This window comes from Lepisma saccharinum, chromosome 15 (assembly GCF_977018435.1).
Source record: "Lepisma saccharinum chromosome 15, izLepSacc3.1, whole genome shotgun sequence".
Lineage (NCBI taxonomy): Eukaryota > Metazoa > Arthropoda > Insecta > Zygentoma > Lepismatidae > Lepisma > Lepisma saccharinum.
The window spans coordinates 50,801,779-50,828,185 of NC_139243.1; the positions used below are offsets into that span (position 1 = coordinate 50,801,779).

General features: G+C 38.8%; 1 protein-coding gene across 3 annotated transcripts in view; it reads right to left on the reverse strand.

Annotated features, from left to right (window-relative positions):
* Window positions 1-2,174: 2,174 nt before the first annotated feature.
* Window positions 2,175-26,407, reverse strand: part of LOC145999702 (uncharacterized) — a 69,291-nt gene continuing 45,058 nt past the window's right edge. For all 3 annotated transcript variants that reach the window (XM_083136958.1, XM_083136959.1, XM_083136957.1), the window contains exon 4: window positions 2,175-4,668. In XM_083136958.1, the coding sequence (XP_082993084.1) occupies window positions 2,895-4,668 (1,774 nt within the window). In that variant the 3' untranslated portion in view covers window positions 2,175-2,894. The remainder of the gene's footprint in view (window positions 4,669-26,407) is intronic.

Sequence of the window (26,407 nt, forward strand, 5' to 3'; positions counted from 1 at the left end):
CATAATTGTTGTACAGCCACTTAACTGAACCCCCCAAAATTACTATTTTATTACTAAATTAGCATAATATCACATAGTTTACCTATTCATAATATGAGCCTCTTTGGTGCACTTTGTAGATTGTTTCATTGGTTGGTTGTCTTAATTAATGTTGCATTAATCAACATCAGGTTAATCGCAGCAGGCAAAGTGGAGGGAAAATGACAATGAAGCAGAATGAGGGGGGGCCCTTGGTTCCCGATTAATGAAACTTTGTCGACATGCAACTGAGTTGCTGCGTGAAATCGCTGAAAATGTAATTTATTAATTTATTAATTTTGCTTATTTTATATTGCTTTTCTAGCACTTGCGTCAACAAAGGCAATGAGGATGATTAATGAAGGTATGAAATGGATGATAGGACATGATGATCCATGCTTTACACAAAATTCTAAGTTGGGACTAATGAATATCGATTTGTCTTATCATTTGTCAAGTAGTTGTTTTTAACTCCAATCTTTTTCAAGGACTTCTGGGTGGACAGCATGTGTGTTGCACAATGATGATTTGATGAAAACCACCATTTCAGTGAACTTTCTTGACAATGACTCTAATATAAGTAAAGATAACATTTCCTTACGAGTAGCTGTTGTTAAGAATCCAATTCGTGAAACTTTTTCTGGTGGTCTCACAGCACCCAGCTGTTATTTGTTATGACTAGCGCTGGGCGTATGACTCACGCTGCTGTCAATACTCAATCGTTCCCGAGATGCCAGGTTCACCAGGCAAACCTAGGCGACAATTTTGTTATTTGGGTTGCACAGACAACAGGCTTTAAGATGTTACGATAGTGTAGGTCTCGTGGCCAAAAACTACTTTCTCTGACTGTACCAAGATGCCATTGATCAAAGAGCACATTGACTCTAGCTAACATTGTGGTGGACAGTGCAAGAAAAGTTGCAGATCTCTTCAACTACAGACTGAGAGGTGGTTGGCCAATTGTTCATAGCGCAGTGGTGAAACTCGTACTGGAATTGATGCAAAGGGAAAGTGTGTGTGGTCACTATGAAGCAGCAACCATTGGTGTAGGTAATGCTTGTGAAAAAAGTTCTGTATGAATGCTGATATTGTTGATATTTAGAAGCACATCTAAAAAAGTCAAATAACGAAAATTAAATTCATCAATTTTAAGCTCAATAAATGTTACAATATTTTTTTTTCCTCAGTGCATCAGAAGCTGGTGAGAGAAAGATATTTTTATGAAATACATCAGTGGTTTCTAAATATCATTTTAACATGTTGTATTGTGTAATCTGCTGAAATATAATCATGTGTACATAGCTGACAATGTGCACAGCTCAGGCCAATAAAATCCCTATCCACAATGGTCACAATTTACAGGTGAAAGTGCCTGCTATGACTGCTTCCTTCTCTGTTTTGTATCTTGGATAAGGTATAGGCATAAGAAATGAATCGTCTGTTAAAATTCAAACACCAATATTATCTTTCAACTACTGGTGGCATGTTTGAACGCATGGTTGAGATCCCTGTAGGATATAGAGATATTCCTCCTGAGGTGCAGACAATTAATTCACATTTCATATGGGTTCTGCGATGGTTTCTTCATACAATTAATTTGCATTCCAAACAATGTACCTTCGTTTTATTCTTCTTATATCCGCAAAATTCATGGCTGGAGTGCTATGATTTAAGATATGAAACATTCCCGCGCGAGGTACTGAGTGCTGCCTAAGGACGACCGGTCAATTCAGAGGCATGTAAACAATTGAAAGAACACTAGAAAAAAGGTGTGAGTATCTCTGTTTATATGGAAATAGTGTAGATAAGTTACCTAGTGCTTTCCACACCATTGTTTCATTGGTAAGGAAAATAATTCAAAATTTCAGAGTGGGTTAAGAAGGGTTAAGTTGGCCCATAGAAGCAAATCTCTTGTTGTAAAATGAACAATTAAAAGGCTTCTCTTTTGAGTGAATATTCATATATACACTAAGATGTATTTTACAGGCAAAATATTTATTGCAAACTGAACATTGAAAGGCTTCTCTCCTGTGTGACCACCCATATGCTCATTCAGATGATATTTACCTGGAAAATCTTCGTTGCGAATTGAGCAATTGAAAGGCTTCTCTCCAGTGTGAACCCTAACATACCTACTAAGATGAAATTTACAGGCAAAATCTTTGTTGCAAATTGAACAATTGAAAAGCTTCTGTTTTGAGTGAACATTCATATGTAAACTAAGATTTCCTTTACGGGCAAAATACTTATTGCAAGTTGAACAATTGAAAGGCTTCTCTTAGTGTGAACTCTCACATGCTCATTAAGATCTACTTTACGGACAAAATGTGTATTACAAATTGAACAATTGAAAGGCTTCTCTCCAGTGCGAACCCTCACATGCCTATTAAGATGAACTTCACAGGCAAAATCTTTGTTGCAAATTGAACAATTGAAAGGCTTCTCTCCAGTGTGACGTCTAACATGCTCATTAAGATGAAATTTACAGGCAAAACCTTTGTTTTAAATTGAACCATAAAAAGGTTTCTCTCCAGTGTGACACCTCACATGCTTATTAAGATCTCCTTTACAGGCAAAATATTTATTGCACATTGAACATTGAAAGGCTTCTCTCCTGTGTGACCACTCATATGCTCATTAAGATGATATTTACCTGGAAAATCTTTGTTGCAAATTGAACAATTGAAAGGCTTCTCTCCAGTGTGAACCCTCACATGCTTATTAAGATGAACTTTACAGGCAAAATCTTCGTTGCAAATTGAACAATTGAAAGACTTCTCTCCAGTGTGACGTCTAACATGCTCATTAAGATGAACTTTACGGGCAAAACCTTTGTTTCAAATTGAACCAAAAAAAGGTCACACCAGTGTGACACCTCACATGCTTATTAAGATCTCCTTTACAGGCAAAATATTTATTGCACATTGAACATTGAAAGGCTTCTCTCCTGTGTGACCACTCATATGCTCATTAAGATGACATTTACCTGGAAAATCTTTGTTGCAAATTGAACAATTGAAAGTCTTCTCTCCAGTGTGAACCCTCACATGCCTATTAAGATGAACTTTACAGGCAAAATCTTTGTTGCAAAATGAACAATTGAAAGGCTTCTCTCCAGTGTGAACCCTCACATGCCTATTAAGATGAACTTTACAGGAAAAATCTTTGTTGCAAATTGAACAATTGAAAGGCTTCTCTCCAGTGTGAATCCTCACATGCCTATTAAGATGAACTTTACAGGTAAAATCTTTGTTGCAAATTGAACAATTGAAAGGCTTCTGTTTTGAGTGAACATTCATATGAAAACTAAGATTTCCTTTACGGGCAAAATACTTATTGCAAGTTGAACAATTGAAAGGCTTTTCTTTAGTGTGAACTCTCACATGCTCATTAAGATCTCCTTTACGGACAAAATATTTATTGCAAATTGAACAATTGAAAGGCTTCTCTCCAGTGTGAACCCACAAATGCTCATTGAGTTGAACTTTACGAGCAAAATTTTTGTTGCAGATTGAACAACTGAAAGGCTTCTCTCCAGTGTGACCCATCAGATGCCTATTAAGATCTCCTTTACGGGCAAAATATTGATTGCAAATTGAACAATTGAAAGGCTTCTCTCCAGTGTGAACCCTCGCATGCTCATTAAGATCTCCTTTACGGGCAAAATATTTATTGCAAATCGAACAATTGAAAGGCTTCTCTCCTGTGTGACCCCTCACATGCTCATGAAGATTAACTTTACAGGCAAAATATCTATTGCAAATTGAACAATTGAAAGGCTTCTCCTTTGAGTGAACATTCATATGTACATTAAGATGTCCTTTACGGAGAAAATATTTATTGCAAATTGAACAATTGAAAGGCTTCATTTTAGTGTGTATCCTCATATGCTCATTAAGACAATCTTTACGGGCAAAATCTTTGTTGCAAATTGAACAATTGAAAGGCTTCTCTCCAGTGTGAACCCTCGCATGCTTATTAAGATCTCCTTTACGGACAAAATATTTATTGCAAATCGAACAATTGAAAGGCTTCTCTCCTGTGTGACTCCTCACATGCTCATTAAGATGAAATTTACGGGCAAAATATCTATTGCAAATTGAACAATTAAAAGGATTCTCTTTTGAGTGAAATTTCATATGTTTGCTAAGATCTCCCTTACGTGCATAATATTTATTGCAAATTGAACAAATGAAAGGCTTCTCTCCTGTGTGAACTCTCACATGCTCATTAAGACGAACTTTAAGGGCAAAATCCTTGTTGCAAATTGAACAACTAAAATGTCTCTCTTGTGCAGGAACACTCATAAATGTATTACGCTCAGCTTGATGGACAAACGTTTTCTTGGAAACTGAACAATTAAAAAGCATCTCTGGTTGATGGGTTATCAATACTCCTTTGTCAGAGAAGGTGTTGTTGGAGATGGGGGCTATACATTGATTTCTCCTGTTAATAGGCTTGGAACCAACATGTGCCTTGCTTGCAAGGGTTTTTGGTGCAGGTTCAGCCTCAAATTTTTCTTTACTGATACATTCAGTAATTTCTTTTGGCAGCTCTTGTTCTCTTAAGTTTCCTGCAGACACTGGCAAATGTGGAAATGGCCTTGGAACATCTTGTACCTGTTCATGCACATACTTCTTGATCAGGTAGCTGAAAAAAAAATGACACAAATATAGTTTCACTTTTTGAGTAAATAATGAGAATCACTGACATGTGCAAATCAATGAAAAGAAAGGAGGGTAGAATAGACTGTTGATGGGGACATACTCATGAAAAGGTAAATACATGTAGAGTGTGGCCAGAAAGTCCCTTTACACCCAAACTAAATGCATGTAACAATGTAAGATGGTAAGATATTTAAGGTTTTTACCTCCCATCCTGATCATTGATATGGCAACAGTGCTCCTCACATGAATTGCCACGTGCCTGCCACATAACTGCCCGTGGAAGGAGAATTAAAGTCTGTCTTTGGTCTGTGTGTTGACCAGTTCATTATCGCGCCTTTCCGTGTTTGGTGAACAACAATGGCAGATACCAGTGACTTCAATTTGGAGGAGCGCTTAGTGACAAGTGTGTGGGTCCATGAACGAAAGAACAACAACGAAAATATGCCGCAGGTGATGGATAGGTTTCGTGAACGGTTTGGTAAGGAGCCACCAAGTTGTCAGACTTTGATCACGTGAGAGAAGAAAGCTTTTCGCCTGGGAAGTGTTTTGGATGCCCCTCGTTCTGGTCGTCCATCAACTCAGTGTCAGTGATGCGTTCATCCTGCAAGTCGACCAGAAAGCGTTCTGCAGAACTTGGAAATGCAAGGAGCACAATGCAGATCCACACGAAAATGGACTTAGGCCTGCATGCATTCTGGCCAATGGCCATCAATGGGTATATCAAGCTCTCCAGGGATCATGGAGGTGCACATACAGATGTTTTGGACAACTAACTGTAAATATTATTCATGTAAGGATGAAATTAGTGGAGGTGTAAAGGGACTTTCTGGCCACCCTGTATATTATTATGTAGAATGTTCAGCGAAAAATGCAGGCTCGACCAGGACTAGAACCCAGGTCTCTGGCGTTCCATGCCTTTGCTTTACCACTGAGCTACCAAGCTGGCTTGACTTTGCCTGATTTTTCACTTTTGCTGTTCTATCTTTGTGGAATCCTGTGGAGGCTGCATTTTTCACTTAAAGTTCTACGTACTACATCTTCTATGTGTGTCTAATTTAATGTATATTATTCCTTCAATAATTAATACATAATATTATTTTACCACTTAGTCAAAAAATATTCATATTTTTGCTGTAATTTTCATTAGGTTGGCCATAAAGGTAGGTTCATATCAATAGTATGACAATATGTTGTCATTGATTCGCACAGTTACATTCATTCAATCTTCCTTTTCTTCTTCTTTCTGTTGCAGGGTAAACAAGAGTTACTACAACCATATCTACTTCTGACCAGATATGTCCATTTGACTTGTAGCGATTTATTGCAAGTGAATTCGCAAAATCCTACAACTTCCAACTTTACGTTGAAAAAAATGCTCTGCTCAAAAATACGCGATACATAATCGCTCATTATTTAATTCCCAAGATTTACGACAGATGGCTCCACTAATTATTTGCGAGTTATCAAGTCGTAAATCATGCCACCTGGATCACCCGAAGGAACAACGGAAGTGAAAGTGAGCAGACTTGTGTGTGTAGAGCAGTCAGTCGTGTATTGCGTTCGGTACCAGCAACAACTTTTTCTCTCGCGCTCCACGTTGCAAAATGCTTCGGTAAAATGAAGTTTGAACTTTGACGCCTTGACTTACAATTTGTAACGCGCGATGAATTGGCGAGTTTGTTCGCGGAATATAGACCAAGAGCCTTTGTTGTAAAATAGGCTACTACTATTTCTTAAATTTGGTATCAGTTGATAAGTGGACGCGTGGATTGGAAAAATGCCATTTGACAGTCAGCATTGGGGAGTAATATTGGGAATCGACAAAATGGACTACATGTGATTCCAACCAAGACGTGCACGCATTCACGGGGATTTGTTGCCAATCAGTGAAGGAAGTCGTATCCTTTCCCAGAACTAAGAAAGCGACCACGCACAAAAAAGGTAGGCAGAAGTGAATTTTTTTGTAGTATTTTTGTGGTGAATTAACAGTGAGACAAAAAAAAATACGAACCAGATATTTTTTTCTTACGCGACGACGGACTATGCAAGTTTCGTACTGAGTGTGTCAAGTTGCAGAAATAAGCCTTGTTAATCAATTTGTAAATGTTCGCGAAATTGCAAATCTTAAAAAAACATCGTCGTAAAACATTGGTTCACCACGAGGTTGTGATATTCGTCGCTCAATTTAAATGTGTGGACACAAAAAGAGTTTAAAAATTACAAATTTAAAAAATGTGCCTGCGTAAAAAAACTGCTTCTTGTTTAATGTGCTGCAACGTGTTTGCCTTTTTTGAAGAAAGTATTCGTTGACATTTTTGCTAAATACGTCGCAAAGTCATACTTGGAGTAATCGCGACGAAGACTTCGCCAACGTCATTTTTCCCCCCACCTCCTTTTTCATCATTCTGGGATTGGGTTAATTTGCTGGCAGAATTGTACGAGGCATAACAAATTATTTAATTTGAGAATGAGCATCTAGGGAGAGCCTCTCTTCTACGTTCGAAAAAGGTTCTTGGTAAATTCTTTGCACATTTCTTTAATATGAATCTATTGTCACAATAATCGAAGGTTTATTGTAAAGGTGTAAGAACCATTTTTTGATTAAGACAATATAATTAAAAGGTGATTAAAACTTGTGCAGAAACGTGAATTAAATATAAATTGTGGATTATTGGCATAAACTTAACGCAGTGTCCTTTTGATATCATTGTTGTTGAATAATTGAATAAGACTGTTATTTCTAAATTGCAAGCATTTTTTGATACACGTGATGAAAAATTATTGTTCAAATGTATTGTAATTAACATGAGTTAACAATCGCACAAGTCGTTGTTTTACGTAAAATTGCGAATATTGCCCTAATCAAATTAGGAGCTTGTTAATGACGCTATATACACAATCTTGTTGCTGTAACCGTAAAAAGGGGGTTACGTTCTAAATTGTTGTTGTTGATCTTTTGGAATGCATGAATAAATTATGTTATTAATTGTTAAACTTTGACTTTTGCCTATTTGACATAACTTGCGTTCATTACCTTCCTAATTCACCCATGATCTTCGACGACATGCATGCAATATAAATGGAAGTGTTGGTAGTTAGTGTTTTTTGTAATTTATGGTAAAGGAATAATTGACACTAAGTAGTAAGTTATTTGCTCTGATGCGTTACGCATTTTTTTGGAAAAATTCGTAGCGTTACAACTTACTTGTTTTTCAGGACTGAGTTTTTTGCAAACATCATCGTGTTTGCCTTGTCTCTCCCAACCTTTATTTGAATTGCTGACAAGGATTGTGAAGTTCTGAGTAACTTTGAGGTGTTACGAACAACGTAACATTAACCTCCACCCACGTGATTTTGTGACTTGTCCCAAGGTGCTTAAAATTTTAGATCCCGGCCTTTGAGGTAACGTTATAAGAATAACGCCCCAGTTTCACTAAAAAAAATAAAAACACCTTGCAAAATTGGACGTTACAGACTTAGGGCTGCCACTGCTTAGCGTCAAAGCTCAAGGTCAACCTCCATCCTCACATGCCCTCAGCCTCTGAACTCCCATCTTGGTCTCATACCTCTCTCAATGATCAAGGTAGACCCCTGGTCTTACATGAACTCACACTTGTAAGTCTCTTGCAGGCTGCGGACCAATCTCTGGAAGCTGAACATTTGCAAGAGTAATTCATTCACAGTAGTCAGAATTGGGGGATGCCTCAAGTAATTCAGAAAGTGATTTACATGTTGTATTCACCTGACATTTTCAGCCACACTATGTCCACTCCAATAAAATTTATTAGGCACAAGTACATGTTACCGTTCACCCTTCTCTTTCCTTTCATTTGGTGTTTTAAGTCCACTTTATGCACAGTAAGGCTAACTGGCACTGGACCTACAGTTTAAAGTGGGATCTGAACCACTATGTGCCTCCACGGACCCCTTGATTACAAGGAAACGACGCTACCACTATCAAGGAGGCCTACAATGCTTTCAAGATTGTAATTCCTTGTAAAGATGAATGACATAGAAATTACCAATCGCTTCCATAAATATTCTCTACATATTTATAGGTACAAGTTACCTGAGTAACTGTAAAAACTTTTCTCATGAGATTTCGGCCAGTGCATGGGACCATGGCGACCTTCCATCATGAGAAAATTGGGGAGCTATGAATGAGTACTATAACACAGCCATGGATTGATTGATTGATTTAAAATTTATGGGTTAGTCGGCACTTAAGACCATTTTGCACCCTTCTATGTATACGGGGAAATATCCCCTTATCTAAAATTCTGACTGAAAACTAAAAAAGGGGTGTAAATAGCCCCTTGGGCAAAACAAAGTGCAGGTTGTAAAAAGACCTGCACGAGATAAACACAACACATTAAAAAGTCAGAACAAACAAACTAAAAACCTCCTTACAGACAGTGGAAGAGTCCAGCTCTTTGCAAAAAACTAAAAACATTTGATAAAATACTGCTGTCATCACCCAAGAGGGATGACAAACAGCCAGAAAGATTAAAAGCCTGCCGGAGGTAAGCAAGATCGACACATTCAACGAGAATGTGTCGAATGCTTAAAATAACATTACAAACACGACACAACAGAGGGACCAGCCCTTGAAGCAAGTAACTATGCGTAAGACGGCTGTGTCCTAGATGCATGCGGGTAAGAATAACTTCTTCTCGCCGAGAGGGGCAGGACGAGGAACACCAAGCACCTATGGTGGGCTTAACAGCGTGAAGCTTGTTCCCCGTTTCCGTATCCCACTCGGCCTGCCAAGTGTCAAGAAGGCAACAACGGAACACATTCTGCAGGTCGCTAGCTGGTAAAAGGTGGACGAGAACGTCGCCATCTGCATCAGCAGACTTGGCAGCAGCATCAGCTGCTTCATTCCTCTGGATGCCCACATGGCTAGGAAACCAACAGAAGTGTACATCTGCACTGGCAGATAAGGACACAAGCTGTGTGAATATGCGTTGTGCTACCGGATGCCGGGAATACGGCGAATACAGAGTCTGCAACACGCTGGTCGAATCACTGCACACAAGGACTTTCTTCAGACCACTGACGTCTGCAAAGTCCAGTGCCTTTAGAATGGTGTACAACTCTGCCGTATAGATGGAACAGGCAGGATGTAGCGAGTAACTGGAACTTTAAGAGTCTAGGATGAAGGCGCAACCAACTGATTCGACTGTCTTGAACCCATCCGTGTAAAACACATTAAAATTGGGGTGCTTCGCACGAAGTTCTAAACACCGTTGCTGGTATACAAGCATTGGTGTTTCTGCTTTTGGAAGGGCAGTCAGAGAAAAATCGATAGAAGGTACAGGAAACTCCCAGGTAGGGAGAGGCGGAATGAGTGGAGAGACGCCAAGAAGATCACAGTCAACACCAAGTGCTGACAGGATCTCGTCTGCACGAACTCCAAATGGTCTAGTGACACTAGGGTGGAGCCGATACCTAGCCAGCCTACTCTCGTCTGAGACGGTGTGAAATGAAGGATGTGAAGGCATCGAGCGAAGATGGAGGAAGTAGTTCACTACCAGCCGCTGTCTTCACAGAGACAGTGACGGCTCAGATGCCTCTACGTACAAACTGGCGACTGGACTGGTCCGAAAGGCACCAGACCACACACGTATACCAGCATGGTGGACAGTGTCTAGGATGCGAAGTCTAGATGGGCGGGCAGAAGAATACACAACACATCCATAATCAAGCTTCGACCTGATGAGTGCACGGTACAGGCGAAGCAGTACCGTCCTATCAGCACCCCAGGAAGTATGAGATAAAAGACGTAGAAGGTTGAGAACTCGAAGACAAGAGAACTTTAACTGGCGAATGTGAGGTAGCCATGTTAATTTCTTATCGAAAATGAGGCCCAGGAAGTGGACCTCATTCACGAAGCACAGGGGACATTTCCCCATGTACAGGTCAGGATCGAAATGGCATGTACGCTGATGACAAAAGTGAACACACACAGATTTCTCGGATGAGAAGGTGAAACCTGTTTGGGAGGACCACTCAACCAATCGGTTTATAATCAGTTGGAGTTGACGAGAAGCTGACGCGAGATTCCGTGAGCGACAAAAGATCGTGAGGTCGTCTACATAGAGGAGACCATGTACAGAGGAAAGAATGTTTGCCATAACACTGTTCACTGCTATGGCAAACAGAGTCACACTTAATACGCTGCCCTGCGGGACACCGTTCTCTTGTTCGTGAAGATCCGAAAAGGAGTTCCCAACACGTACGCGGAAAAAGCGATGATAAAAAGTTTTGAATAAAGTATGCCATATGGCCACGGACGCCCCAAGAATGGAGCTGCTTTATGATGCCAAAGCGCCACGTTGTGTCATATGCTTTTTGGAGGTCAAAGAAAACTGCAACTAAATGTTCCTTGTTGAGGAATGCATCCTGAATATGTGTTTCCAGTTGTCCAGTGTGGAACAGTTGGAGCGAAAACCACATTGAAAATTACTTATCAATGAGTTTTCCTCCAAAAACCAGGTGAGACGCTTGTTGATCATGCGTTCCATCAACCTGCACACACAGTTAGTTAAGGCAATAGGCCTATAACTCTAGGCTGCTGTGCATTGTTTACCTGGTTTCAGGATGGGAACAATAATAGCTTCTTTCCAGGAAGTGGGGAAAGAGTCCTCCAACCAAATCCTGTTGAATACCGCCAAGAGGAAATTTCTTGCTCCAATGGGCAGATGATGAAGCATCTCATAGTGGATCTTGTCCACTCCAGGAGCTGTATTCTTAGAATCTCGAAGCACCTGATCAAACTCCCGTTCAATGAATGGAGAGTTGTATGGCTCGATGTTATGACTTCAAAAAACTAGACGGCGTCGTTCCTGACGGTCCTTCTCACAGCGGAAACGTGGTTCATAATTTTCAGAGCTAGATGCATCAGAAAACTGCATGGCCAAGATATTAGCTATGTCTCCGGAATCGGTGTACAACGTCCCATTGTGCTCCAGAGCGCTCAGAGGAGTAGATGCACCCCCTGGATGTGACGTACTTTGGTCCAAACGGCTTTCGACGAAGTCTGCTTCGTCAGAGAAGACACGTATTGGACCCAGCATGCCTTCTTACTGGCTCTAATGAGCCGACGGGCATGGGCACGCTTAATGCAGAACTGCTCGAGGTTTGTGGCAGTGTGGTTCCTATTGAATCGATCTAGGGCATGATTGCGGTCCTTGATGGCTGCACTGATATCCGCAGTCCACCAGGGGACTGGGCATCACCTCGCAGGTCCATTGGGATGTGGAATGGAGGTGCGTGCAGCATCATGCACTCGTGACACAAATATATCTAAGGCGTCGATGGCTGGCAAAGTCGACGCTAGATCGACTTCAAGGTCCACTGAACGCTCAAAGGCACCCCAGTGAGATGTCAGAGAGGGTGTTGTTCACGTGAGTGCTGAAGATGTTCAAAAGTTAGAAAGAGTGGGAAGTGATCACTCCCACAGAGATCAGGGTGAAGGCTCCAAGATGTGGTAGGAGCAAGGCTGGGGCTGCAGAAGGACAAGTCCAACGCAGAGTGTGTGCCTGAGGAAGGACTGAAATATGTGGGAGTCCCAACATTCAGCAACGTTAAACATGCCTCACGGAATTGATCTACAGTTTGACCCCGGGGCTATGTACGAACGGAGCCCCACAAACGATGGTAGGAATTAAAATCGCCCAAAAGAACTACAGGAGACGGAAGTTGTTCGAATATACAAAGGAGGTCCTCAAGAGAGAATCGCTCCTCCCTTGTGATGTAGACACAGCACACAGATATTGGCTGTGGTAGATGGACCTCCACGGCGACAGCTTGGAGGGGGGTGGTGAGAAAGATTGGTGTTGAGAACATGGTATCTCGAACAGCGATTGCAACATCACCGTGTACACCGACGACCCTCAGGAAGCTTGTCGGTGTGGTAAAGCGTGTATCCGTTCAGAAACACTGATTCATTTGGACGAAAATGTCTCTTGGAGACATATGATGGCAGGGTCAAATTCAGATATTAAGATTTGCAGTTCCTCGAGATGAGTACGGAAACCGTTAAGGTTCCATTGGAGACAATAAGCCATAGCTGGAGGTATTATAGTTACCTTTTGAGGCATACTCTATTTCTAGGCCCTGTCACCTTGATAAATTCTTCATCCGCGGCTTCGTCCTGTATCATGTCCTCGGATAAGGACACAGAGGGCGAAGGGGATGAAGAAGGGGGAGTGGTGGCAGGTGCTTTGAGCACCCGCCGGGCAGCTTTCAGCTGCACCTTAAGTTTCAGGGTGGTTGCTGCCACCCTGACTGGAGAGCTAGTAGACTTCAGAAAATATTCCTTCGTATGCACCTGCTTGATCTTCTTCTCTGTGGAGTGAGGAGTGGTTGCTGGTTTCCTCTGGTTACTATGGGAAGCGTTGTTGTTTGAGTGGACACGTCGCTGGTTTGTACACCTATACTGCGACGGGTAAGAGCAGCTGCAGAAACTGTAGCAAATGGCACAGGTAAAGTGGTGCGTATACTTTCACGGAGACGTTGTTTTGCTTCACCAGCGGAGATTTTCTCTGTGACGACCAACTCTGATTTTCTTCTCTTGTTGGAAAGAGGGTCAGTCACGATGCCAGACTGGGTGCTTGCCTTGGCAATTAATACATTTGGGACCAGAAGAACAAGGTTCAGTCCCATGATCAGGCTGACTACACTTACCACAAAGGGCGGTAGTGGCCTTGCAGGAAGGCTGAGTGTGGCCAAAGTGCTGGCATTTGAAACACCGCATCGGGTTAGGGATGAACGGCCGGACTTTCAGTCTCAAATATCCAGCCCATACCCTATCTGGGAGAGTGGTCATTTGAAACGTCAGTATAAGTGAAGCAGTTGGCACAAGTTCTCCGGACTTTCGCATCTTTATTCGCTGCACTGCGGTGACATGTTGGTCTGAGAGTGCTTCAAGAATCTCTTCCTCCTCAGTATTTAGCAGATCCCAATGGCGAATCACACCTTTACTACTGTTAAGTTGACGATGGGGTTCAACATTAACAGGTAAGTCGGCCAAAGATCTTAGCTTTAAAAGGTTGTTGGTCTAGCGATCTGTGCTGGTCTGGATAAGAAGACTCCCGTTTCTCAGCTTTTTATTTCTGGTACATCTGAACAAGCGGCGTAGTCTAGCTGTTTCTTGATAACAAACGGTGATAAGTCCTTCAATGTAGCAGCTCCATGTTTCTTGGTTGTTGCAGATTCATCGTCGGTCTTCTGAATAATACTAATTACAAGATAACGTGGAACGTTATTACTTGTCTTTTCCACCAATTGAAGCGGGCTCAAAGGCCGTGCTCATTTTGGGGGTTTTCACCCATTTGAGTTGTTTTTTGTACCCATATACAAATTATTTATTTATAGGAAGGTCCATAAATTGTCGCCTCGATATGCCCTCTATGCCGAGGAAGGCCTACCCCCAAAAATGGAGGCTACTCGAGGACCAAACCGAAATCCCCGAGGCCACATTCGCGACTGCACCTACCCCTGCAGCCAACACTGTCCCATCGGCACGTGCAACTCACACCTTGGGATAGGTTTTTTTTATCGAGGTTGTCTCCTCTAGCAGGACCCTTAGTTATAGGGAGATCAAAGATATGGAGATGAATGACATGATGGAATGGTGAAAACATGAGATATGGATGTGAAGAATGAGTGAAATGATGAGATGAAAATGGCCTCCCTACTAAGCCCCCTTGCCCCGTCAAAGCAGTCCTACATGGAGGTGGAACACAGCCATGGAGACCTACAACAACAACTGGGGGTTTGTTGTGCTGACCACACAACATATCATAGCTGGTTGGATGATCGGCCACCTCTGCTGAGGCATGTCGGAGTGAGGCAGGCAGTCATTAGGTAGGCCCTGAACTTTATGGGCTGTTGCACCACAAGTTGGGGAAAAAAAAAAACTGCATTCAATGCAATTTTTTTTGTATAAAATGTCCAAAATTCAATCATTTTTGAAGATATTATCAATGTACATTAATATATTTCGATTTGATGTCTGTTGCCATTGAGAGTCGCATGTTAATAATAACGGAACCTATTATCCAGTAAGCACAAGTGCTAAGCGATTATTTTGAATATCCATATGCTTGGTTTATTTCTTACGCAGAGGTAGTAAAGCGGCAATTATCACATACAACAAAGTGTATTTTTGGTAAACGTAGATGTAGCTGTAGCAAAGCTACATTTTTGGAAGATTAGCTGTAGCTGTAGAAGAGCTACTTTTAAAGTGTAGCCTTCTGATTACTGCTAATATATTTGCTCAATAGTGGTGCAGTATCAATGCAAAAATAGTGACAGGATAAAATTAAATGCTGTCTACTTTAACTTTTATATTAATGAGATACAAATAAATTAAGTATACAAAACTTCATAAAAATGAAAAGTGTGCTGTATTTGATGAAAGCATGAACCTAGATTTATAGCCCAATGTAGGTGCGAAACCATGGAGCTTTGGGTCCGACAGTCAAAATTCGACAGACTTATTACTGGATGTGTATGCTAAAACTAAAAAGCCTCGGAATCTTGGTACCTCTTGGTGCGGGGAAACTCATCTTTGGGCTAGGAAAAAGTAATGGAGTCGCTTGGTGGGGTTTATTGCCTCAGTATATTGTTCTTAATATGCTGAACAGTAACATATAGTAAATTGCTCAGGAAAAGCAGAGAAAGAAATGATTACAAATATAAACTTCGAAATGTTTATCAAACAGCAATTTGATGTGAATAAGTCTTTATTGCTTAAGTCAAGAAACAAAAGATACAGAAAACAAAATTATCTTTAGTATGCTTCAAACAGGCAAGTACGGATCACCATCAGAATATGCATCTGTAATCAAGTGTTCAACACCTCTCAGAGGAAACTCCACTGCAACAAGTGTTCACATTTGGTTCATGCCCTCAATCAAATAACTAGTGTATCTATGAAATCACACTCCTTGGTTGGCAGGCTGTCAGTCAGTGATTGAAAACATGCTGAATCTTTGAACACTCTGCTTTGGAATGTCAAAAACACAACTCCTTCCCCCTCCCCCATTCCAATAGCTCTTTCCTTCTTTGAAAGGGAAACTCACGGCATTTGTCTGCATACAAGAACATATTGCTTTACCTTTGCAAAATTCATGTTTAGGCTACAGAATTGAAGAACACAAGAAAATGCATTAAAGAAAATAGTATGCATCTAATCCTCCCTTCACAATATAGGTAGAATGAAATTACTATTCATTAATATTAATGATTTGCTTCATAGCTCATGTAGCGATAAGAACATTTATCTATGAACAATATCTGAGTAAAAGTAAATTCCAAAAGGTACAGTGCAGCTGGGTACTGGCCAGAAAAATCTGCCAGTATTAAAAGAGAAAGTGGAATTCTACTAGATTGATATAGTACAGTTACAAAAGAAAACAAGTATTTCAATATTTATAAATATTCTGAATGAGTATAATTATTACTGTGCTGTACTCTTAAGATAAATGGAAGCAGGGCAGTAAGGTTGTTGGAAGCAGTTTCAACTTTGTCCTAATTATGATATTCAATAAATCAGAGGTTCAAAGCAATGAATACTACAGGAAGATAAATTTCATCATTTTGGTATGATGCTGTCCTTTTTTTCTTGTAATAGGTCACACTTTTTTTCTCTTGAAGTGTCCTTTGTTATAAATTCTCAAATCCATATTAAATTTCATCATAAGTAAAATCTATGTTTCAAGTTAAACAATTAAGAGGCTTCTCATTGATGTGAAATCTCCTCACAAAAAAATTGCAATATTGTTTTATTAGCCTCAAGTTTGGAATATTGTTATATTTGGAAGTGGCATATGTTGGTGAAAAAACAAGAACGTCCAGCAAACACAGATACCATGTGTTGTTGCAGTTGAAGCCTGTACCAATCACCTAATGTAAATACCGTATAACAATATTCCACACTTTTTGTTAGGTGTGTATATGGAACTTTTAATGTGGGCATTTGAAAGGGTTTTCATTGTGATGAATACTTAGGTGTGCATTTCAACACCAATCTTCCAAAGTATTCATAATAAAATAAATAATACAGATATATATGGTGTTTTATTATAAAAAGGCAGTTATTACATACGGAGTGCAAAAAAGAAGAAAAAAAAGCATACTTTGAAGGTTCTGCCAGTTCACATTAACCAGCAAATTTAAATGCTGATTTCTCAAGAATTGAAATGTTCGAAATGTATTGTATTTTGTTACTTACATAATTCTACATAATTCTTCAACATGTATAAACCAATATATTCTGATACACAAGGCGTACCTCTACAACAAACCCAAATTTAAATACAAAATACATGGTGAGTCAAAAGTGTGGAACCACCCATATAATTTCTGCAGACATCAATGAACATATGCAATATGTAAGAGACCAATTGCTTCATCCCTGATGCATGTTACACACCCAATGCAACATCTTGCACATGGAAATAGGAGCAAGTGACACTTTAACCTGCCTTTACTCACGGGTGAGTGCTGCGCTTACTTTTGGTTTGAAATGCTTGTAATTCAAGCTCCATGGAAGTGTGAGAGCCAAACTCTCATCAACCTTCCTTTCCGAGTATCCCCATGCAATAAAATACCACAACATAAAATATGAGTCATCGCTAATGCTTTCTGAGCCATCTCTGTTTTTCATATGTGTCAGAGGCGAGAAAAGAAAGGAGCACAAAGCTCACTTGCGACTAACTGTATTTACATGTGGCAAATGAGTTACAATTGATTTTATTTAATTCTGAAATAAAGTAAGTGAATCATTAAAAAATGTATTATTCATAAACAAAATATACATATATAACATAAACTTCCTCATCTGACTCTAATTTAGCAACCAAAATCATTACAAATACGAAACTACTTGGGTTGAGTGCCATTATCAGCCGCGAATAATAGCATGGCAGATCTGATCACAAGTAGTGCCAGGTTAAAATCAAGTGAAATCTTCTGCCAAATAGAATAGTGAAATTCATTTTACAATCAGTTTCAAGTTATTCAATGTTAATAATAAAGACTGCCATTATTACTTGCATGCCATTCACAATTGTTAGTTCCTTGTTATGTAGTGAAACTAGTTGTCATTGATCAATGTAGAGAACATTAACATTAGCTTACATTGTGGTGGTCAAAGTGAAAGGATAGTTACAGTAAGGATGTCGAATCGACCCTTGAAATAGAAATATGTATCATACATCGTTGGAAAAGGTAGGAATCAAGGATTCCAGAAATGTATGATTTAAGGTGAGGAAACAATTGGAAATGTAAAAATTTCATAAAAATTGCCCTCCAATTCCGGGCTCTGCCCCTGGGGTAATTGACCTACCACCCCCTAACACTACCGTGGTCCCGCCTCCGCTATGCTCCGGCTGCCTGCCTTTTTCTAAAAAGAGACCCTTTAAAGGCATGTTAGAACCTGCGCAAAACACTATTATTCAACAAATATAAATAAAAAATACGAATGAAGACAAGATTTAAAAAAAGTTCAATCCTAGTGGAAATTCGTATATATATATTGAATTGAATTGATTTTATTGCTGGGCAAGGTTCAGCTGTTGCTGGTCTACCACCTAACCCCAAAAAGTACAGATTAAAATAAAAATAAAATAAAATTCAAGATTACAAAGAAAATGAACAAGAAAGTACAATAAAATACAAATGGAATAAAATCTCATACAATAGAACAGATAAAAACTAAAAATTAAAATGAAATTCAGATTACAAAGAAATTGATCAAGAAAGTACAATAAAATACAATAGGAATAAAATCATATACATTGGAACAATATTAGCAGTGAATTAGATAATAAAGTAACTGAAGTCGAGAAAGTTGATAGTAAGAAAAAAAAATTCTGGCAACTCACAGTATTTATCATTATTCATAAGTTCATTTACCCTGCTTCTGATCGTTGATCAGTGATTCACGGAGCATATCGCGAAAACGTCTGAAGTTTTGATTTTTGGGTTAGATTTGGTAGTGCATTCCAGGCTTTGGGTGCTGCGTAACTGAAAGAGGCCTGATAAGCTGAAGTTCTGCAACGAGGTAAGCTGAAACTGGCAGCGTTTCTGGTTGAATGCGAGTGAATTTTGCTTCTGAAGTTTAATTTCGAAAAGAGGTAGTTTGGGCTCCTGCTATTAATTATGTTGTGCAGTGTACAAAACAAGTGCAGTTTTCTCTGTCATGCCATGGAAAGGATTCCGTGCTCATTAAGCACAGGGAGAATATGTTCACACTTTTTTGTTCTATATACATATTTAATGCATGCATTTTGAACTTTTTGTATTTTTATTGCAATCTTTTGTTATTCTTAGCCTGAAAACAACATCACAATAGTCAAACAGGGGGAAGATAAGAGACTGCACTAGGTTTAATTTTATCTTAGGAGAGAGAAAGTCTACCAGAAGATAGAGGCTTTTGAATATTGAATACGCCTTGTCACATTGTTGTACCACGTGCTCAGACCAATCAAGCTGCTGGTTCATGATCAGTCCTAGGTTTTTTACTGTTTCAGAAAATTTAATACGCTGTGTGTGAAGAATTATTTCGCATTCATTGATGTCAATATGTTTCAAGAGACTGCCTGTTCCGATAATTGTAAATATTGATTTGTTTGAATTTATTACTAACCCATTTGAAGTGCACCAATCGCTTATGTTCTTCAAATCTTGGTTTAAAAGTGCGACCGCATCCTGCGAGTGGATATATACAATTGAGTGACGTCAGCATAACAGTGAACATTGCATATTTTCACAGACTTGACTAAATCAGCGGCCGAGAGCGTGAATAGGAGCGTGAATAGCAGCGGACCAAGGATCGAGCCCTGAGGCACCCCAGCTCGTACGTGAAGTGGAAAAGATAGCTCCCCTGTCTTAACCCACTTTTTTCTCCCACTAAGATAAGTTTCGAACCATTTAAGTGCAGTCGGCGAGAATTTATAATAATGAAGCTTGGCCAGAAGGAGCTTATGCGGTATAGTGTCAAAGGCCTTGCTAATGTCGAGCAACACCAGTAGCGTTACGTTAGATTGATCCATCGATTTAAAAATGTCGTCGGTTACTTTTAAGAGCGTCGTCTGTGTGCTATGGTGAGGGCGAAAACCGGATTGATGCCAGGGAAGGATATGAAGTTTGTCAATATGCTTTCGAATTTGATCATTTGCAATTTTTTCAATGATTTTTGAAAGCACCGGCAGAATGCTGATGGGCCGCAAGTCATTCACAGAAACCGGGTTCTGTTTTTTAGGGATGGGAATTACCGTTGCCTCCTTCCAAGAATCAGGGAAACTGCCAGTGGAGAGTGAGTAGTTGATTATGTGAGTGAGCGCTGGGAGAATATGATGAAGTGAGAGCTTTAACATTTTTATTGATATGTCATCGGATCCAGATGCATTTGATTGGATTTCGTATATCGCTTTCCTTACACGAGAACCATCCACCTCGCAGAAACTGAACGCCTCTGCACTGTGGTCGAAACTGCTGGCGTAACATTTATCACATTGCTGCGAGACTAGCTCTTCACTAATTTCCATTTTGGAGGATACGTTGACGAAATGGTTGTTCAATGCGTTTGCTTCATTTAGTGCGGGTGGAAGGCTCTCCATTTTGTTTTTCCTGCCATATCCCAAGCTTCGCAGGTGTTGCCAAATGTGTTTCGAATCGTTGGATGAATTAATGATGTATTCAAAATATGCCTTTTTTTCTTGTCTTACGACTGAAGTAGCAAAGCTACGCAATCTCTTATATTCATTCCAATGGTCAGGATTATTTGTTCGTTTACATTTTAACAGCACGTTGTCGCGTAACCTCATAATTAATTTAACATTATCTGTAATCCAGGGTACTTTTCATTTTGTTGCACGAACTGTTTTCAGAGGGGCATGTTTACCAAACACTTTAATCAATTTCTCCGTAAAGAAATGCACCTTGTCGTCAATGTTTTCGTAGTGCATCAAAGGATTCCAGTCGATGCTCTCTAGATCTTCCTTCAGAGCATGCATATTATATATATATACCCACCTTGAAAACCAAAGTTCTACCTGGAAAATACTGTGTGTTTAAAACAGGGATTAGGTAAACAGCTATGGTGAGTAATGTAGTAGTAATTTTTTTTTATTTCGTAGAAGTGTAACTTAAAATTGAGAAATGAACAGTGGCAATTCGAAGTGTGAAATATATACTATTAGCGAACATTTTTTTTAAACTTCAAACGGTAAAACACAAGGGTCGATTGTGCAGTCTAGCCATAGTTACAGACCTCAACTGCAGACAACCTGAAAAATGGCCGGCCAATTGTTCATAGTGCAGTCAGGCCCCTTGCACCGGCGGCAAAAAGCTGAACAAGGTAAATTTCAGAATTCATTTGTCTGTGCATGAATGAAGTCGCCATCGATGCTAAACCTTAAATTTCTCATTAAAAATTTAGTTTAAGTCTATATTAATCAATAATGATCAATTGGATGTGATTTTATATTTTATTCCTCGCCTTTCGCTTCTTAAACATGTATACGAAAAATCGTATTTTGTAGTCACTGTTTATTTATACATGACGTCACGTAACATCGTTCCATCACGGACGTCACATATGAATGTGATGTCGATTGATAAATAGACAAACTTGAAATAAAAAGCTTCAAGAATTACTTGAAATAAAATGTACAACTAAAATATGCTATATTGTGCACCGTTCTAATCCAAGAAGGGGAAATCTTGAAAGGTTAGTTAGTTATGAATTGTGCTCACTCTTATGTTGGACCTGTGTATTTAGTGTAAAAATGATTTTATTTCTAGGAAAAAGTTGGCAAAGAAAATAATTCGGTTTTAGTATTGTTCCATTTAAGTAGAATGACATATGGGATGAATGACATATGGGATCATAACATATGTTGATTAATATATGTGAACGTGGGTAATTGTGCAGATTGTGTAATGTAATGATATTTACAAGTTTCACAGGAGATGGAAGGCATCGTGAATACTGGAAATCACCATTGAAATAATTTTAAAGTTCAGAAAAACCAATTTGTCCGTGTTAAAGATGCAGAAAATTGTAATGTGTGAGTACTAATGGTGTATTGAAACGTATGTTGTGCGATTACTCGTGCTCCTAATAGCTGCTTCGATTTTTTGTTTTCACATTGAAAACATTATAAACTTTAACAGATCATGGAAAGTTTGTAAATATTTAGGTGATGAAACCTACCAATATTTAGACGATGAAACCTATCACACTTAAAACGTATGGATTGTTACTACATAATCACATAGGAGCATAATTATAATGCTAAAATCCCTCAAACCTACACCTAACATAAACATATGCATTAGAGTGATGGAAATACAATTATCTACATAAAAGTTCATCAATATGTACTTATATACCTACATGAATAGAATTCGATTCAGCTTTAGTCCAAATGTACAGGTCCCTTATTTCCTTCAGATTCATGTTGCATCTTACTATATTTAACTCTTTGGTGTAGAACCCAAGTTACGTTCATTTGATTAGTTAGCATGCACCACGTGATCATACACCACATGCTACACTGCTCCAGAACATAATGCAAATGCTACAGACACCAAATGTACTACTTGACACCAAATCGACGAAGTACACGAGTTGGAGTTGCACCATATAACCAACTAGACAGTTTAGTGGAAAGAGAGCGAAAAGTGCAGCGAACTAGACGGAGCTATTGTAAGCCAAACTTGTTTCTTTTTTGGCACAAGTTAGGTTAGGTAGTAAGGTTCAGTGGGACATAACTGCTGAGTAGGTTCGGAAATTTAGTTCAATGGACCTCTTCTACAATAACAGTAATTTTGTATTTTCATTGTCCCACACTTTATGGTTCCAAGCTAAGAATGTAACTTACAATGAGAAATAATGTAAAAATTGAGAAAATATGAAGAAATTGAACATATTACATTAAAAAAGATTTACAAGCAGGTAACATTCTCCCCCCATATAATGGACCTTCTTTCATTTTATACATGGCTATTCTTGTAAGGTCTCAATTCAACAGAAACTAACAATGATCCAGTCAATGGATGTTCCTTTAAGTATATTTTCTTTGTGATGGCAAACTTTTTCCTTAGATCACAAATGACTATGCACCATGGAAAATATCTTATTTGAATGACAAAAAAAAATGGAAAATATGTAAATCTTGTTCCATTATGTTGTATAATTACATGTTTCTAAAATAATTTATTTTCTCTTACAGCTCTGATATGGATGGAAAGAAATATGGAAACAACATGTTATTCACAAAACTTAAAGAATAAAGAGTATGTGGAGTGCAAGAAACAAGTTCGTGCATGATGCATTCCCAGATATAGAACCAATTAAGTACATTGCATTGTGGATTGTGGAGCGTCAATGCTGCCTTCACTTTGCTCCCCAGTGGGAGCTAGCATATACTGTTTTCTTCTAAATTCTCAAAAGAGGTAGTGATATGATCTAAATCATTCAATCTTACAATTTTAAAGGTTATTTTCATGCTTTTCATGTATGGAAAAATTTGTAGAAAAATTTAAATGGTAAGCTGCAAGTTACTTTAAGATTATTTAAAATATGATTTTAAACTTTTACTGTTCTGTTTAAAGTCTTATATTTTTATAAAGAAGTCTGAAGGACTTCAATGCATTGTCATAAGTTATGTTAAGAAAAGTATATTAATTGCCAATGTTTCAATAAATACATGTACCTGTATAACAATGTGTTTCTTTATTATCTCTTTCATTTGTTATTAGCAATAGTATATAATGTTTTACTTTTCTACAGAATCATTAATAACTCGTAAAGTGTAGTGCATTTACTGTGAAATTATTATTTTCTTCGGGAATGTTTCTGAGAATTCCACGAGAAATAGAACATGTCACCATAGTGATTTGTAAATGGTTCATTTGATGGACTTTCATAATTTACATTTGGAATAGCAAGTAAGACGTTTGAAACAAATGGATGAATGAACGAGATAAAATTTTAGGGTGCATCGGAATGTATGACCAATTTGAACCCTTCAAAGTATACGAGGAAGAATCCTCTTTGTCTCAAACCCTTGCCTTAAAGTTAATATAGGGATGTAAAGAGTCCCTTGAGAAAGTTTACAAATGCAAGCTTCTAAAGGGACCATCAGGGAATTTGCGCAGTATGTTAGAAAGTTAAGAAGACATTAAAACTTCTACATACAGAGTGGCATATGTCACCTCTTCGTTTATTTGTCATCAGCTTGAAATTTGGGCATTTCTTCCTTGTCAGTTAACTCTTTCAACTCTAAAATTCATTCATGCAATATTTATGCTGAATATATGAATTGCATCATTATCAATACTGTTTTAAATATATGTGGCTTCCCCCATGGCACAGTGGTTGCGTCATTGCCTTGTAATCAAGGGTCCCGGGTTTGATAGCCAGTGGAGGCACAAGTGGTTCGGATCCCACTTTAAAATGTAGGTCCAGTCCCGATTAGCCTTACTGTGCATAAAGTGGACTTAAAACAGCAACTCAAGTCTGTATTAAATATATGCATGTGCAGGATAAGTAATAGGATCTTTCAGTGGTGTATATATAATTAATTTCATTCAGTATGATTCTTGATCCTGTATACTCCATGACTGCATTGGTTTTATATTCTAAGACATTTGTATTTCGAGTCCAGATTTTTGTGTAACTATGAAATATGTAATGCCATATGATGAAATCGTAGTCATTATGAAGAGTGGTTCCAATAAGTAACTTCGAACAAAACTCCCTTGTATGACATATTCCTACTCCCATTCTAGATTACAAATTAGGGATGTTTGACAAATACTACATGAATAAGCATGCAGTGATTAGTTAATAATACATCTGACAAACACCCATACGTTTTTAGAAATGGGTTGAAATTACTCCCATGGAAACCAGAAAATTGAAATTTTATACAACTTTGTTTTGGTTGGTTGGTTAGGTGTTTTAAGTCCACTTTATGCACAGTAAGGCTAATCGAGACTGGACCTACAGTTTAAAGTGGGATCCAAACTACTATGTGCCTCCATCAGGTATTGAACCCGGGACCTCTTGATTACAAGGCGACGACGCTACCACTGCACCATCGGGGAGGACCTACAACTTCGAGATGAGGTAGTTGCTACATAGGCATTCTAGGTTAGCTTGTGTAAGACGTGGCCTTTTCTTACTCTATTTTCCCATAACTATTCATTATCATCATCATAGTAGATTTTACAGAGAAATAGACTGATGGAATTAAAAACAATTACAACTTAATTCCAGAAATTAAATTCTGTTTGATAACTTCCTCAATGACCTGTATCACTCATAGCTATTATTTTATTCATTTCTCTCAGTGCAGATGGCACTGAACTACTTTCGATGTCGTATTTTCCAAAATATTATTTCATCTACAGAACACTGAATGTAAGTTATGATAGAATTAACTGTAGTGTAAAATATTCCAAAATATTTACTTTTATGTACAGCATAACATAACCCATGGTTCTACAGCATCGTTTCTCAACCTGTAGGGAGCGATCCACTCCTGGGTTCTGAGGGGACATTTGGTGGGTTGGGAAGTTGGGCTCGAAACTTTGTTAACTGGGTCTTAAAAACCTATTACATTCAATTACTTAGATATATTGTTTTAACAATTTAAATTCAGGCCGTGTTGTTGTAAAAGAGGACTTCGATATTAGCAAATATATGATTATAAACTGGGTGCACACCCCTACAAAGTAATTCCGCTGGTGCCCATCTTATGGATCCCATGAAGTGTAATATCCCTCAAGGTGGGTCCCCGACTGAAGAAGGTTGAGATTCACTGCTCTACAGCACTCGAAGGGCCTTGGCCTATCTTCTGACTGCCTGTCAGCCTCCTACAACCCTACCTAGAGGTGTGGAGATCTTCAACCAGTAATGGGATGACGTGGGGTTAGCACATCGAACCCTCAGCTGTTATAGGAGATTTCCCAGACTTGGTTACACTACTCACTCGTAGGCCCCAGCCGATTTGTAATGGTTTCATTAGATGAATAGCTCTAATGTTCCGTCAGTAGTTTTAAATAATACGTTTTATGTTTTATTCTTATTTCCTGAGACAAAACCTTCCAATTCTGTCTTTTGTTTCCCTGGCATTTTCAGCATCAAATGGGTACTTCACTGATATCAATTGCAGAGAAAGTGAAAGTTTTATGAGTCCATAGACAGATAAATGGACTTTTCTACATTGGTAAATCTCAAGTGGCTACATCTTGCGATTGAATATGGTACACAAGGGAGAAAATTACAGCCGACCCCCCTCATTCAGTGACAGCACCAGAAAGAGTTGCTGATATTAAGTTTGCTGTAACCTGCAGATTGCCACCCACGTGGCAGCAATTGTTATGAAGAGAAAGAGACAATTTGGGAAATGTTGCAAGATGGCTCGAACGCCCTTTAGAACACTTTGAGTAGTGCAATGATCCGCTTACCCCACCCTTCCATTCCTGCTTTTATTTTCTGCTAATAATTCGGACATATCTCGTAAGGTCATATTATTTATTTTATTTAAGTACATAAAAATTCTCTACAAGGATAAATACCATTGTTCAGTTAATGCAGGCATCCTGGGTTCGAACCCCGGTTAGAGCTTTCATTGTGTCATCAATTTTTCATGCCATCGTCGCAATTAGCCTAAAAGTGAAAAAGTGAGGGA